This window comes from Beta vulgaris, chromosome 9, assembly GCF_026745355.1.
Source record: "Beta vulgaris subsp. vulgaris cultivar EL10 chromosome 9, EL10.2, whole genome shotgun sequence".
Lineage (NCBI taxonomy): Eukaryota > Viridiplantae > Streptophyta > Magnoliopsida > Caryophyllales > Amaranthaceae > Beta > Beta vulgaris.
Window position 1 is genome coordinate 4,170,376 of NC_079210.1, and position 14,895 is coordinate 4,185,270.

Consider the following 14,895-nt stretch of genomic DNA (forward strand, 5'->3'; position numbering starts at 1 on the left):
TAATATCTCTAAGATTGGTCACAGGCTCACAGCAACATCAAGTACCTCATTCGGCGACGATGTACAATTTTTTACTTATTTAGTTACCAAATGTCATTCGGACCATTTCCTTTCGGGTACTCAAGAGTGAGTGCTTATAAGCATTTTCTTGCCAAAACCCAGAAGCAGTAATATACTTGCATAGCTCTACAAAACCGCAGGTTTACATGTATACAGTTAGTTATTCATTAATTCAATTTCGAACAAAGAAGTTGCCTCTTCTAGATCTGTTTATGTCATTAATGTTGCACCTGTTTATTTCTGTTTACCAAATGCGATGAAATGTGGACATTTGATATTATTGCCGGAGACTGTTTAATCTATTAGCCTCTGTCAAGAAAAATGTAATCTATCCACCACTTCTCATATTCATATGGTATCTGATACAGATGACAGAAGGCAATGGCTTGCAACTGTTAATTTGTCTAATCCTTGAGCATTTAAGTTGATCAATTTACCCTTGTAACTATTCAGGCTACCCCTGAGTATACATTTTCACATCTCTATGCATGACTCAAGGCGTAATTCGGATTAAAACTTCAGAACCTTGTTTTTGTGGTATCTCACTTGCCAATGAATCAATGATTATCAATTGGTACTTGGTTGTGCTAGGCTGCCAGCCATTGATCAGGTGATCCTCCACCTTATTCTTTTTTTAGCTCTTCATTTTTATGGTATCAATTTGCAGTAACTAGTTGTATATAATAGTTAGATGCAGATCATGTTGGTGAACCAGGAAAATTGATTCACTATACTTCATTTTGATAGGCATGAATCTATAACTTGTAAAAGCAGCAGAAGCCATAATCTACATATATAGGGAGTGCAGCTTGTTGGTTACACTCACTTGTCTCTCATAAGTCTTACACCTTGTTAATCTCACTCCCACCACACATTGAAAATTGAAAGTGAAGAAATTCAATACAGTATCATCTTTCTTTTTTCACCTTTGTTGTGTATGTCAAATTTATATCGGGTTTGAGTTGCTGCTACATATTATGTATAATTTTCACATTTATGGCTTAATTGCTTGATTGTTTTTCCTTGTGAATTTTGAAGCTTTTCTCTATTTCTGTTGCTGAATGACAAATTAAATGGTATTACTACTTTTGACAGATTACTTTTATTGTAAGTTTGTATTGATTACACCATATATGACTCAAGGCCGAATAATGGGGGCATCTAAGTTTGGATGCATATGAGTTGTTTTATATATTACGATGAAGAAATCCTTCTTAAACTATAAATTTGCAAATGTGACTTTAAATCCCTTATATGTGAATGTTTTGAAAAAAAATTACCGTCGCGTTAGCCGCAATCAGTTCCATACATTCGTTACAAGCCGCTTTTGCGATCACGACCATATCAGCTTTTTCTTCTATGTGTCAGAGCCTTCACATGTATTCACAGTTCAGCTCATCCATAATTCCCTTTAAACCCTTAGAGACAAAAAAGAGAAAGAAAAAAGTGTGTTAGTATCACCAATCCTATAACAGAACTTGTTGTGTAAAAGTTTTTATAAGAGCGTAAAGATTATACATTACAATGGAACAATAAAGATTTTCAAATCACCTGAGCTCAAGGGTAAAATCAGATAAGAGTAGAGTAGGAAATGAATTGTAATTAGATTGAAAGAATTTTCATGTCAATAATAGCTATACCGCTTTATCCTCAAACAGTTAATTAGATTAAAAGAATTTTCATGTCAATATCAATAGCTATATCGCTGGAGAACAAGGAAGTCTTCAAGTCAATAAAGATACAACATAACACCATCACAACAATGAACAAATGCAGGTCGTACAATCACAAACTTTTTTTCAGGGGCAGATTGATTCGGACAGTAATACTCTTGAGCCAAGTACTGACCACAGCCTCACCACGATATGGCTATTGGTCGACAGGAGCAAGACGTGAAAGATATGTTCGGGGTTAGGAAGGAGTGAACGACGATTGATCTACATTTCGACTTTTCCTCTTAGGTGCCACTTGTACATATATAAGAAAAAACACCTAGACTCACTAATTGCTACACCAGTTACCTACTTTCAAACATAGCGCTTAACCATTACAGCCTCACAGGTTCCTTTCTCAGACACAACTCCCAAAGCCAAGTTTGCTCATCTTACTGATGACTTGGTGAGCTGCAGTTCACCTAGGCAATAGCAAATTTTCGTCTAACTTAAAGAGTTCTTATTGTTCACATCTGAAAAGCCGAAACAAGCGCAATCACATGTAATTAAAAGCATAATTCTGATGAACATATCAACCCCCAAAAATTGCATAATTCATACAGTTCACTGTAGAATTGATAAACTACTTGTTACATACTTTTAGTGTGAACAATTAACTTGCCAAATTGTTTCGTGAGAACAACGTTTATGTATAATTTACAGAATGCAGAAAAAAAAAAAATTAACAGACACTAGCTGAGCTCAGTCATACTCATATATACAATTGTACGAAGAGCTAAGCTGCCTCTATTTTACAAGCAGTATTAGATTACTTGGTGTGCGAGGCTCCAAAATGACGGTATACATGATTTAATTGCATGCAGCTTGAGCCCAAGACATTGAAGCAATTATCCACTCACTGAGATGACACAAATCACAAATGTCTATGATCTCTGTATCAAAGTCTGAGCATGATCATCCAACTCTGAATATACTACATCGCTGCAAACATTGACACTGGAATCCAGGTAGTTTGTTTTGGCATTATCAAGGGTGAAACCATGTATCATGGGCAAAGCCAACCCTTTCCAGAGTCGTGCATTGGCATATGGCACGAAAACTGTTTCAATCACTGTCCGTATAACAGGCTGCAAACAAACAAAATTGTGTTGAGAGTCTCAAATGCAGACTAAACTTTAAACATCTTAGCTTGAAAAACATGCAAGGATGGATACCCAAATCTCTAATCAAATTTTAAAGAGGCCCTAGACTAGAAGCATAGAAGATTTCAAGGTGACTAACACAACATATTATCAAATATCAATATTCAGTATTGCGAAAAATCTCCATCTATAAGATGACACAATTTTTTATTTTAATTTATACGCACAAAAGAAAAGTCTTTGACGTCTGAGATCCTTCAGAAACTATAAGCTAGCTGGATACATAGGATGAACCAGTCGAATATAGGCCAATTTTTTTTTAAAGGTCAGCATCTCTGCTAGTTATCTGTTCAATAACTAACCGGATGCAATTGAATAATCACTGAATAGCCTTTTTACTTCAGGTTCATGTGATATGCGCACAAGTTTAATGCCCTGTTCAACTACAGATAAATGGAGATGCAAGTTCACAAGCAAACAAATGAAAAGGGGAGATCCAAAAAGGTACAGAAAGAGGGGGGGGGGGCTCAGGAATAGAGAGAAGGGGTTTACAGATTTATCTGACATGGAACCTTCACAAACAAGAAATACACTACGTACGAATCCCACAACTGGCAAATTTGGTGGAGAGCAACAGGTAATGTAAGTAGCCCAAACCACTTGATCCTTAGTAGGAAAGATGTTTCAAAAATAGAATTCAGATATGAAGATCCTAATTGTCATTAGTTCACACATTCTTTATCCTGAATGACTACAAATAAATGCACATCTATTAAAATGCTTGATAGCAGTATATAAAAATAATTAATACATCAAAAAATGGCAACTTCTAGAATACTGCAAACAGAAGTCGAATCGCATTACCTGGATCAAGAACATCTTCAAGTTACCAATCTTGCTCCATTTTAACGTCATTTGGAAATCATCCAATTTTACCTTTCCCCCAAGATTATTACCTCTTATTGCCACAGAGCCAGAAGCATGAATTTCCTGAGAAATATACATGCAGCCAACAACATAACTCATGTGAAGAAGAGAGCCAGCTTCAGCAAGTCATATAAAACCAGTTCAGGCAACGAGTACAGATTAAATCACTCAACAACGTGATCTTTAAGCTTGGTGCTTATGACCAGCCATGCCAATAAAGGATCCACAAAATTGTGCAACACAACAAACAGATGTTATGAAGCACAAAACAGAACATATTAAACCTCAAGTATTTTGGTTTGTAAGGTAAAACTTTTAAGTCTGAGGTTGAATTCAATAAGCGACAACCCAGAATCAAGGATTACGTAACTTTTGCAAAATACTGTCAGATTCGACAACATTGACCCACGATCCTTTTAGTCACAGATCCATGAGACCCTTTTCTATGAGTAGTACTTCATCAAGGTTTGGAAGTATGGGAGCTAAGAATAATTTATTGCAGTTCTTTTTTTTTGAGCTCTTCTTCCTTGTTTGGAGACGGGGATAGTGGTTCTAGGAGATTTTGTTATGCGTCAACAATAATCTTTACAACGTTGATTCGAGCATAAATCATGAAAGGGAACAGAAAACAGAAAAGGGGGTTTCAATAGATTGCCCACCCGCACCATTCCCATGAAATGCCCATCATTAATAATGTTTTGTTTACTTGCCCGCAAGCATCCAAAAGGGAAAAAGGAAAATCGACACAGACTATGGTGAATAAATTATGTGATCCTTGTGTCCAAGTTAAAATGTTCACTTTGGAATTTGTTGTCTCACAGCTATATATCACAGACCCAAATATCAAAATTTGCCCAACAGTGTCCTAAAACTGGACACGGCTATGTGGACACAACAATCATAAACCATCCTGATATTAATATACTTTTGTATGTGCTTTGCAAGAATAAAATGCATATGCACACATTTCAAGTTGGCTTGTTTGCTACATCTTGTTAAATTTATGATCTCAAACCATGAATGATTACATATCATATAACATTCTCTTTGGTTTCCCCCTCGTTTTACAATTTTTCACAATTACATGTGGTTCAAGATACCTGAGGTGTCTAGACGAAGAATAAAATGTAGTATTCGATACCCGAGTCAGATTGTTGAGTGCTCGACACATGCACGTACGACTAATGGAGACTAAATGAAGAGTGAGGGTAACATTGCACAAATGAAGCAAAAAATACACTGATTCAATCTATGATACTATTCAAAACTCGAAAAATATAACTGCAATCGAACAAAAAAAATATTATAAATATAATTGTCACTTTCTAGTTTCTGCCTTGTAACCTAACCTCTCGTGTGAGCAGGCATCACAATAATTAGCAGAACCCAACTCTTAATGTCTTAAACACTTCTACATGCACCTCATAATGCCATCTTTTCATCCCTCAGAAATTCATTGACTAAAATGATCATCAATCTACTTAAAATTTGACACCTCAATTAAAGCTTGACTTCTGCTCGTTCTGGTGCATGCCTCAAATCAGTGCCAGACACATTTAGACAGGGGAACTATTAATTGTCAGCATTGATAGCATCCACTTCAAAAAAAAAAAAGAGAGTTAACTAGAAATAATTAGTAAGCTAACGCTTATGGTTGTGACTTCCAATACTTTTGGGTTATAGTACCCACCATATGCAGCTCTACCATTAGCATAAGCCCAAAGATTATAATGACTAAGTGATAGTTCGCGTCAACTCAAAAGGAAGGGGGGGGGGGGTGCAGGAGTGTTGCATCCATCTCAAATAATAGTGCACTGCTAAGACAGGAGCATTCCAGCTGATTCTGACACTTCAGCTCAGTTTAGATAAAAGATCTAGTTTTTTTGTTTTTGTAAAAGATATGGCTCTGCTTTGCTGTGACCTTTAATAAATCAGGTCCACTTCCCTAACACACCTACACTCTCATCTAGTACTGACTATTGATGACAACTGCCAGATCACTTAAAGTGTAACTGAACTCTTATTTGGATCCAACTTTTAAGAATTATCCTCCATTGCCCACAAGACTCTGCCTCTAACAAAAAACTACCCTCAAAAGATCTACAAGTACTAACCATTCCATCTCCACCCCCCCCCCCTCCCAACTTCCAACACAATCTCTTCCAGGTTCTGGCTCCCAACACAAACAAAATGCTTAGGCATCAATTAGCTAAAAGAACCTCACTCCGTCTCTAACAACTATCATATACTAATCAATTAATAATGACTACTAACATCTAAACCAAAGCAATAACCATAGTGCCTGCCGGTATCAATTATTGCCCCCTTTTGAATTTTTAAGCTCCATAAGATACAATATATACTTCAAGAAAAGGCCAGAGTAGGTAATGATAGCTGTGCTTAAGCATTATGTTAGCAGTATCATCATGGTTACCCGACTCTGTAGCTAAAAATACAATTTAAAGTAATAGGTCATGCACCAGCAATCATTAAGCATTATCTACTTGACATAAAGGAAAGACTAAAGAATTTAACTCAAAAAACATAAAACATCAACTGATCAGTCTACAAGCCCAAGTTAGAATACTAACCAGGAAAATGCATGCAACTGGTATTATTTGCCCACCTTCTAAGACATCAATTATTAAGTCCACGTTAGCAGTAATGTCAATGTTTTGGCGGGAAATCTTCAGGACTGGAGGAGAAGCAAGAGACACATTCAAATTCATATCATCTTTCGGGTACTTCTTATAAAGCTGAGGAATGATAAACCTCCAACCCTTCGTGTTCAGGAGAGCCTGATCTGGTATTTTATCCACAATCCATTGCAAGTAACCTGCCTGACCACAAATAATCATCTGATAAACTTGATGAGGCAACTAAGTAATTTTGATTTTTGAATCACAAGACTGCCTCTAACCTGTTCAAAACCTTTACATGCTATATAATCACACATAAAATGACGAACTTACCTTAATTGAAGGTAGGAATATATTTATAAACTTAAAAAAGAAATAGCAGGAATATCTCTTTTTTTCTTTTGATCAAATTGTCCTTGACGTGGAAAGGGGAATCATCGAATCGTACTAATTTTAAGTAATCTACTTTTTCCCGTCGTTTAGAATTTGAAATTCATAATCTAAACTTCTAAATTGAGATGTTTTAAATCCATAAATATATTGACAAAAATTTCCTTTGCATACGAAATATGTTGTCATTATTGTCTTCATGGTGGCCACAAAATCTGGCATAATGTAGAAGATTTCCTTGCTTTCATTTATTATGACTCAAGCCACATCAAAAACATCAAGGCTTAGTAAATAATACACATTAGATGTACAAGATGGACACTATTTGATCTTTATATGCATAGCCAATCTACCGACAGAAAACAAATGCCACACGCTCACTTTTATGTTTTTACCCCATCCCATCCTCTCCCTTGGAAACACAGGAGATTCGCGATTCCTCTCTCGCATTTCACTACCGTGGCCATTACTATTACGACAGATTTTTCAACAGTCCGGGACTTCCAAAGCTGTATATTGGCAAACAAAGAATTCAAGTTGCTACATAACTATTGTTAACTACCCAGTGGCATTTTTCACTGGGATTAAAGTGAGCTCCATCATGGAAATAGCTAAAACATCTTCAGAACCCAAACTTATATCGATATACAACTTCAGAATAACAGATAGCTACTATGTCCAATGTTTCTTGTGTCTACTTCTATATTTTATGAATTTATCACAGACAGTTCATTTATTAAATCCTATCCTACAGTTCCCTGCAGTGGGAAGAACAAAAAGCTCTTGCTGAAGGAGGCATAAGAGGAGGCATCAACCATTGTTGACAGCTTATATGCAAAATTGAGAAACCAACAAAGAAGCCATGGTACTGATTCAATCTATCGATAGAAACAACATAACTTCCAGAGCGCGAAAAAAAAACCTTAATGATTGGGAATTGTTCTTCAATAATGGAAGTTCTCTTTGTTGAGGCAAAATTTAGATATGTATGATGTGTAATCATTGTTATTGATATTTATAGACAACCCAGAGCAATTTGATTATATATTAATTAATGATGATGATATGTAGAAACTCATGTAAACATATACAGGTTGTGCTCACTTGTTTTGCTTTCTTACTGTTTTCATGTTATAATTTCAGCTCCAGGCTGGAAAGTCACACGATTTTCATTGTTAGCTCCAGTAAGAAATGAAAAGAGAAAATAAAGGCAGAATACTTTTAAGCTATCTAAATTTGAGCTTACCTCAAAGTACAAGGTGGATGCTGAGTGAAAAACAGATTCATCTATTGAAATTCCTATCATTTTTGATGAATCACGACAAGATAAAGCTTGCAAATGCTCCTCATATAAATTCAATTTTCTCTTTTGATCTCTTGAGGAGTATAGATCCTTTCTATGAAATAAAAGGTCCCTGTAGAATCCATATTTCCATGCCTGATCTCTTCGACTGAATAAACCATCGATCTCAAATCCAATTGAAGAATTACTCAGTGAAATACCATTTACAAAAGTGACGTTTAAGGACGCAATATCATCAACTGGCATCTGTTTGGGTAAGCTCTCAAGGAACGAAGCAAGCTTCAAAATTGCTCCTTCAAGATTCTTAGTGATAGCTTCCTCCACTGCAGACTCAATTTTTTCAGCAAAAACATCTACAATCCTAATGAGAATACAGAAGAAGTGAGAATTTAATATTTATCAGTGAACAACATATTAGATTTTGATCCAATTATTTTGTTCAGAATAAATCATATGATCCTTTGCTGGTATGAGAAAATAAAGCCAAAACGTCTGCTAAATATGTCACCCAAAGAAGTTAAGAGACGAATACCCTTGATAAAGCCAGGATGCTCCCCCGTCCAATTCAATAGACAGATCTCCAACAAAGCAACCACATTCAATGAGAGATAGTTTCAGCCTTCCTTCTTGGATTTCCAAATACAAAGTGAGGCCCACTTGCATTCCTTGAACCTTTTAAACAGAAATTATAAGAATTTATCAACATCAGCATAGATAATTGACCTACTATTAGTTAGTTTACATCTAGTCATTTTCCCCAGCGCCTCTAATACCATCAGCATTACCCACCCCGATATGATTAAAATGAGGCTGTTTCCTTCATGCCTTTCATTTGGAATGCGATTGATTAGTTTACCAATAATGCCTCTCACAATAATTAACTACTAGAGGACACATCGGTGCAACATTGAATTTAGGTCACTGTAACCCAAAGCCCGAAATATTACCAATATTTCACTCTTCCACTACATTCATCATATATCCAAAATCCTTATGGAAGTTATATACATCTCTACTTCCCGAACTCTGCCTTCCAAGACAGGACCCACACAGTGCATAACTACTCCCTCCGCTTTTTTATTTGCTACATTGTTTTTGCACGGTTTTTACCCCTTAATATCTCTTGATCCATTTGAGTAGAAATTTGATATTATGAATCTACACATAGAGACGAATCTAACAAGGCCACACACGACTATATTTTTACTTACACAAAATCAAAATAATTGGTCAAAGTTGATAGTTTGATTTCCCAAAATAGAAATGTAGCAAATAGAAAAAAGCGGAGGGAGTGTTTGTCAGATAATGGAAGTACTCTTTATGGCTCTATTTACTTGCTACATTTTTAATAAAAAGTAATTTCATTTTACTTGCTACATTTTTCATAAAAGGTAGTTTCATTTTACTTGCTACATTTTTTTATTTGGTAACCATAGCCCACTAAAAAGTACCAATACTCCTACTTATTTTTGCCATCTTCCTGACCTATAAGTCTAATTCCATGTATTTGTCATTTTCCCATAAAATTATGGTCTTCACCACACCTTTTATTGTTTCCTAAAATGTAGCTTGTAAATGTAACCGTAGGTAGTATTACATGAACTAGCAAGGCAGCAACACCCACCAATACTTTCACCAAAATTCAAGTCCAAGCAACTACTCCCTCCGTCTTTTTTAAGTTGCTATATTTACTTTTGTACAATTGTCAAGGGAACATGTGGGGACAATTGAAAAGTAGTGCAATGAAGACAAAAATAAGGTTATATTGGTAAATAATATATGGGTACAGGGATAGGAGTTAGCTCAAGTAGATAAAACGCTCCCCCTTGGCCCTTGAGGTTAGGGGTTCGATCCTTACTCTCAGCATTATGTTGGTATTTCTTGTGCATGCTATGCATGCCTTACCCGCCAATGTGTTGGTGTTTCCTACAGGCTAGTAACCTTGTAGGGGTTAGTCTTTGGGCTAACTTAATTTCCTAATATATATATATATATATATATATATAGGCAGGATCACATGAGAATGCTCCTTACATGAGAAATGAGAATAAATCTCAACCACACGATTGGTTTAGAGTTACAACACTTATTCATTAGAGTTATATCCCTTAAAAAATTTTGAATTAAAAAAAAAAAAAAAAAATTTGAATTTTTTTTTTCAAATATTTTGTTTTTGGAGTTACATCACTTTTTCATTAGAGTTATATTACTTATTCATAAGAGTTATAGCGTGTAAAATTCATTCTCATTTCTCATATAAGTATGCATTCTCATATGAACTCACTTCATATATATATATATATATATATATATAATTATATATATATATATATATATATATATATATATACTTCTTCCGTTTTTTTAGATGTTACACTTTTCAAATCACGGACTCCTAGGTAAATTTTGGAGGGGAGAGAGATAGAGAGAATGAAAAACAAAAGGGCCCATGTGAACATGTGATAGGAGAGAGATAGAGAAAAGTTATTACCCAAAATAAAAGTGTAACATATAATTTAAAATTTCTTAAAATAGAAAGTGTAACATCTAAAAAACGGAGGAAATATATATATATATGGGTACAACATACTAAAAATAGAAATGTTTAGCAAATGTAGCAAGTTAATTGAGACATCCAAAAATGGCAAAATGTAGCAACTAAATAAAGACAGAGGGAGTAACAAAATTTACAACTAAAAAAGTAAAAAATCTACAATTCAATTACTACAAGTCTACCACAAAACCAGCTAATCTTCCGAATTCCGAAACCGGCATAACAAAAACACAGTACCTGAATAGAAGCAACCCCATGATCAGAAAACTGAAACGGAAATAACCAACCAGCAGCATAAGAGTAATACCAATCCAAGCTCATATTAGCAGTAGCACCGGACACGATAAACGCGACACCGGAATCACCAGGCGTAACATAAGAATCAGAAACCCTAATTTGGTGAAGAGAAATATTAGACAATTCAACAAATACATTACCAATAAACGGAATTTGGACTGATTGATCAATGTAGGGGATATGTAGAGGTGTAAGAGTAGAAATTGCTTTAGAAATCAGCAAATCTTTGAGGAAATTTAAACCATTTTTCGAGATTAAGAATGAGATGAAGGAAGATTCGCCGATATCGGAAGCGGCGGAAACGACGGCGTATGGTGGTCGGTGGTGGTGGTGGAGGAGGAGAGAGAATGAGAGGAGGAAGAGGAGAGAGAGTGGTGTGGGTTTCATGGGGTGAGAAGAAGTGGTGGTCAACGCATCGGAGATGGAAGTCAAAGGAGAGAGATTAGGATTGATTGAAATGGTATTAAGCCATCAACGTTTGTTTTTGAAGGTTTGATTTGATTCTGATACTCCACGTTTGTTTGAGAATTGAGATGGCGGGTTGAGTTGAGTGATGGGATAATAATATAAACAAGTTTGGGACCCACATAGACATAGTAACTGATTTTTGTTTTTTATTAAGAAAGGAGGTTTGGGTGGGAAGCTATTAGGGAATTTCCTAGCTCTTGTTCATTGGAAAAATATAATTTACTTTTTTTCCTTTTACTTTGATCATTTCTTTTGTCAAATAATATAAGTTGTAATACATGTATATTAGTAGATTTTTTTTTTGCATGTTATGGGTGTGTCATATTAACGTTTTATTTTTCAATTAGTTATTTATCAGTGTTATAAAAATTTGATTCAAACAAACATTTATAATCAATTTTATTTTTCAAAATATGTTTTTCTTAAATCAACTTTTCGTTGGTTTTTTTAGTTATTTGTCTATCATTATTCGAATATAGCATTAAGAGAAGAAAACATATAAAACAGAAGGAAGCTTGTGTTCAAATAAAATGGAAGAATTTGTATACCAGGTTCAATCGTTTAATATTAATAAAGTAGAAGAGTTTAATTTATATAATAGAGATTATCGAATAGAAATCAATATTTATTGTTTTAAAATATTATCTGTATAATCATTAATATGAAATTCAAGTTTTTATTTTTTTCTTATGATTGTGTCAATCAAGTTAGATTGTCAATTTAATTTTTAATCGAAGCTTTCACATATATGTAAGCAGAGAAAATCATTCTCTTTAATTTTATTTAATTGAAATTTTGAATTGAATTCCATTTAAGGTTTTCAATATGTATGGCAAGTAGGAAGAAGAAAATATTATTTAATACTCCCTCCGTTTCCTAAAGATCTTCCCACTTACTGTTCCTACAGATACCAAAGAAAATCAAGTTGTGTGGGGCATGGTGTGAGTGAAGTAGGAGAGAGAAAGTGGTTAAGATAAATAAACAAATAGAAAGGGGTTAAAGTAGGAGAGAGAAAGGGAGTAAAATTGAATTAATAATGTAGTGGTGGACCATATGATATTGACATGAGAGGATAAATTGGGAAATTTGTTTTGCCAAATAAGGAATAAAGCAAAAGAGGGAAGATCTTTTGGAAACACCCTTAAACGGAAAGAGGGAAAATCTTTAGGAAACGGAGGGAGTATACGATAATTTAAATTCATTAAGAATATATCAGACTTTTTATAAGGGGATACCATCTTCTTTCCCCATTCACTTATATAATAGAAATTAAACCATATAGAGGATATCATCGAGTTATATTTGTTTTTGATGATTATTTGAAAACATTATATTTGTGTTATGAGATAAGGAACACATATTTTTAATACTCGGGCCATATTTTCCCATAACATGTATGTTAGGATTTATGTGCATTCACGTGTTCCCCTTAAAATAAATGTATATTGACTTGTAATAATAAAAGTTTGTAGTATAACTGTATAAGGCTTTGTTCGACAACAATAGTTATGTTAGTAGTTTTTAGCTGTGAAAGTAGTTGATAATTGTACTGGTAGTTATTAGTGGTTGGTGTATAGTTGTCCAAATAGTTGTATAAGATTTTGATGTTCGGTAAAAGACGTTGACAAAGTAGTTATTTACAAATAACTAGTTAAAAACTCAAAGGAAACTTTAATATATAATTTATACGCCACTAAGAGCTATCCAAAAGCTACAAATTATAGCTTTTGACAAATGAGTTAATCTTACATGAACCTGGTCCACACTAATATTATTGTGGACCAAATCAACTTATTTAACAGAGTGATACTTTTTTTCATATAGTAGCCTTTAAAAATCTTAAGTTACACTATATTGTCATTATTTATCACAGTGAACGTTTTTTTTTTTTTGATATAGTCACTCTTTCTTACATTAGTTTATCATGATGAAATTTTCAGTCTGTGACATAGTAACCTTTTTTTTCACATAGTCAAACTTTAAACACTACAATAATATTACTTATACCTCTAAAAGCTACTTGTACCAGTACCTAATCAAACAATACTATTTATCTTAATTAGTCTTTTGACTCAGTCAAAACACTAAAAGCTACTTCAAAAATTCGTGCCAAACACGCCCACAATATGACATTTGCCATAAGTTGGAAGATATTAATGTAGAGGAAATCATCAATTTCTCACTATCTTTTAGTTCATTCCATTATTTTCATAACACTTCCTTTGTATATTTTATTTATTTATTTATTTATTTTGAGGGATCTTTGCTTGTAGTTTAGAATTATTAAGACTAGTTTTTTATATGCACGCGATGTGTGCGAAAATACGTAGAATTTTTTTATAGTTAATATAGAAAATTAAATTAATTGTTAATTATATTTAATAAATTAGGGATATTTGAATTGTTGATGGTTTTCTTTTTGTAATGTCTTTTTTTATTTTTTAAATTAATTAGGTAGTTTTCTTTTTATTTTTAAATTAAAGTAAGCAGTTAGAATAGAGATGTAATGAGGGTAAAATGGGATTTCTAATATTTTGGTGTCCTACCCCTCTTCCCATATAGAATAGAGATTAATATTTAACAATGTGGCCCACCCTTCACCTTATAGGCATGATTGCTTAAGAAGATTTGACATAATTTTCGTAATTTTATGAATTTTATAAATGCATTTTAACGTATATTTATATATATTTAAATATTTAAATAATTTATTTCTTAAAAGGTTGACTATTTGAAAGTCAAAAGAATTATTTAATGATTTTAAATAATTAAATATTTTATTTAGTCATACTTTGAAAATTATCTCTATTCTATATGTGAAGAAAGATAGGACACTAAAATATTTAACCCCAATTTTACCCTCAATAAATTAAGCAAATAACAAAACCTTTCCAAGAAAAAAAAGGAAAACAAAAGGCTTTAAAAAAATAAACAAAAATTATTAAAAGAGACGGTCTAATTTTAATATAAAAGTAGACCTAGTAACTAAATGGATTAAACTAGTAACCGAAATAAATTAACCTAGTCACTATTGGGCTTTAATATTGGGCTTAACATTGCCTAATTTTAATTTAAAAGTAGGCGGTCTCTTACAAGACAAAAACGAAGAAAATCGTATAACTCAATAGAAAATAAAAAAGCCCTATTTTAGTTGAAGAACTCCACAAATAACCAACCCCGTAACTTCTAAAGGTGTTGTCACAAATAATTTTTGGAGAGTTTTAGAAGGAAAAAATAATGGGCAGCAGAAGGATTTTGATAGAATCGACACTGATTGCGTGAATACCGAGGTGGTTTATTCTACGTCTGAGTCTGTTTGTATTCCTCCTCCTCCCACTACTATCACTTCCTCTTTCTTACCGCCAACTAGTTCGCAACACATGGCGGACAATGATTTAACTCCATCAGTTTTAAAACTAAATCCCTCAATGCAAGATTCTAC

The 14,895-nt window shown here is 33.8% G+C and overlaps 1 protein-coding gene and 1 long non-coding RNA gene across 3 annotated transcripts; one reads left to right on the plus strand and one right to left on the minus strand.

The window, feature by feature from the left end:
- Positions 1-2,275: 2,275 nt before the first annotated feature.
- On the minus strand, positions 2,276-11,530 carry LOC104902745 (putative BPI/LBP family protein At1g04970). Of its 2 annotated transcripts, none has more exons than XM_048636062.1 (6): positions 10,926-11,530; positions 8,667-8,806; positions 8,078-8,495; positions 6,394-6,660; positions 3,740-3,865; positions 2,276-2,860 (listed from the first exon to the last, which is right to left on the minus strand). In XM_048636062.1, the coding sequence occupies exons 1-6, from the start codon at positions 11,370-11,372 to the stop codon at positions 2,657-2,659; spliced, it is 1,602 nt and encodes a 533-aa protein (XP_048492019.1). In that variant the 5' UTR covers positions 11,373-11,530; the 3' UTR covers positions 2,276-2,656. The 2 variants fall into 2 exon arrangements, with proteins under 2 accessions (XP_048492019.1, XP_010688946.2); XM_010690644.4 differs by having other exon boundaries at positions 6,394-6,642; positions 10,926-11,528.
- Positions 3,441-8,096, plus strand: LOC130589990 (uncharacterized). Its single transcript, XR_008967552.1, has 2 exons — positions 3,441-3,512; positions 7,586-8,096. It is a non-coding gene; the product is annotated as an uncharacterized LOC130589990 (long non-coding RNA).
- Positions 11,531-14,895: the final 3,365 nt, after the last annotated feature.

Excerpts from the sequence above, each read along its gene's own strand:
- LOC104902745 (XM_048636062.1), bottom strand. The coding sequence starts at position 11,372 with ATGAAACCCACACCACTCTCTCTCCTCTTCCTCCTCTCATTCTCTCTC. Across the intron at positions 8,807-10,925 it reads ATGGGGTTGCTTCTATTCAG|GTTCAAGGAATGCAAGTGGG; the intron begins GTACTGTGTTTT and ends TCTGTTTAAAAG. Across the intron at positions 3,866-6,393 it reads CAGTTGCATGCATTTTCCTG|GAAATTCATGCTTCTGGCTC; the intron begins GTTAGTATTCTA and ends TATATTTCTCAG.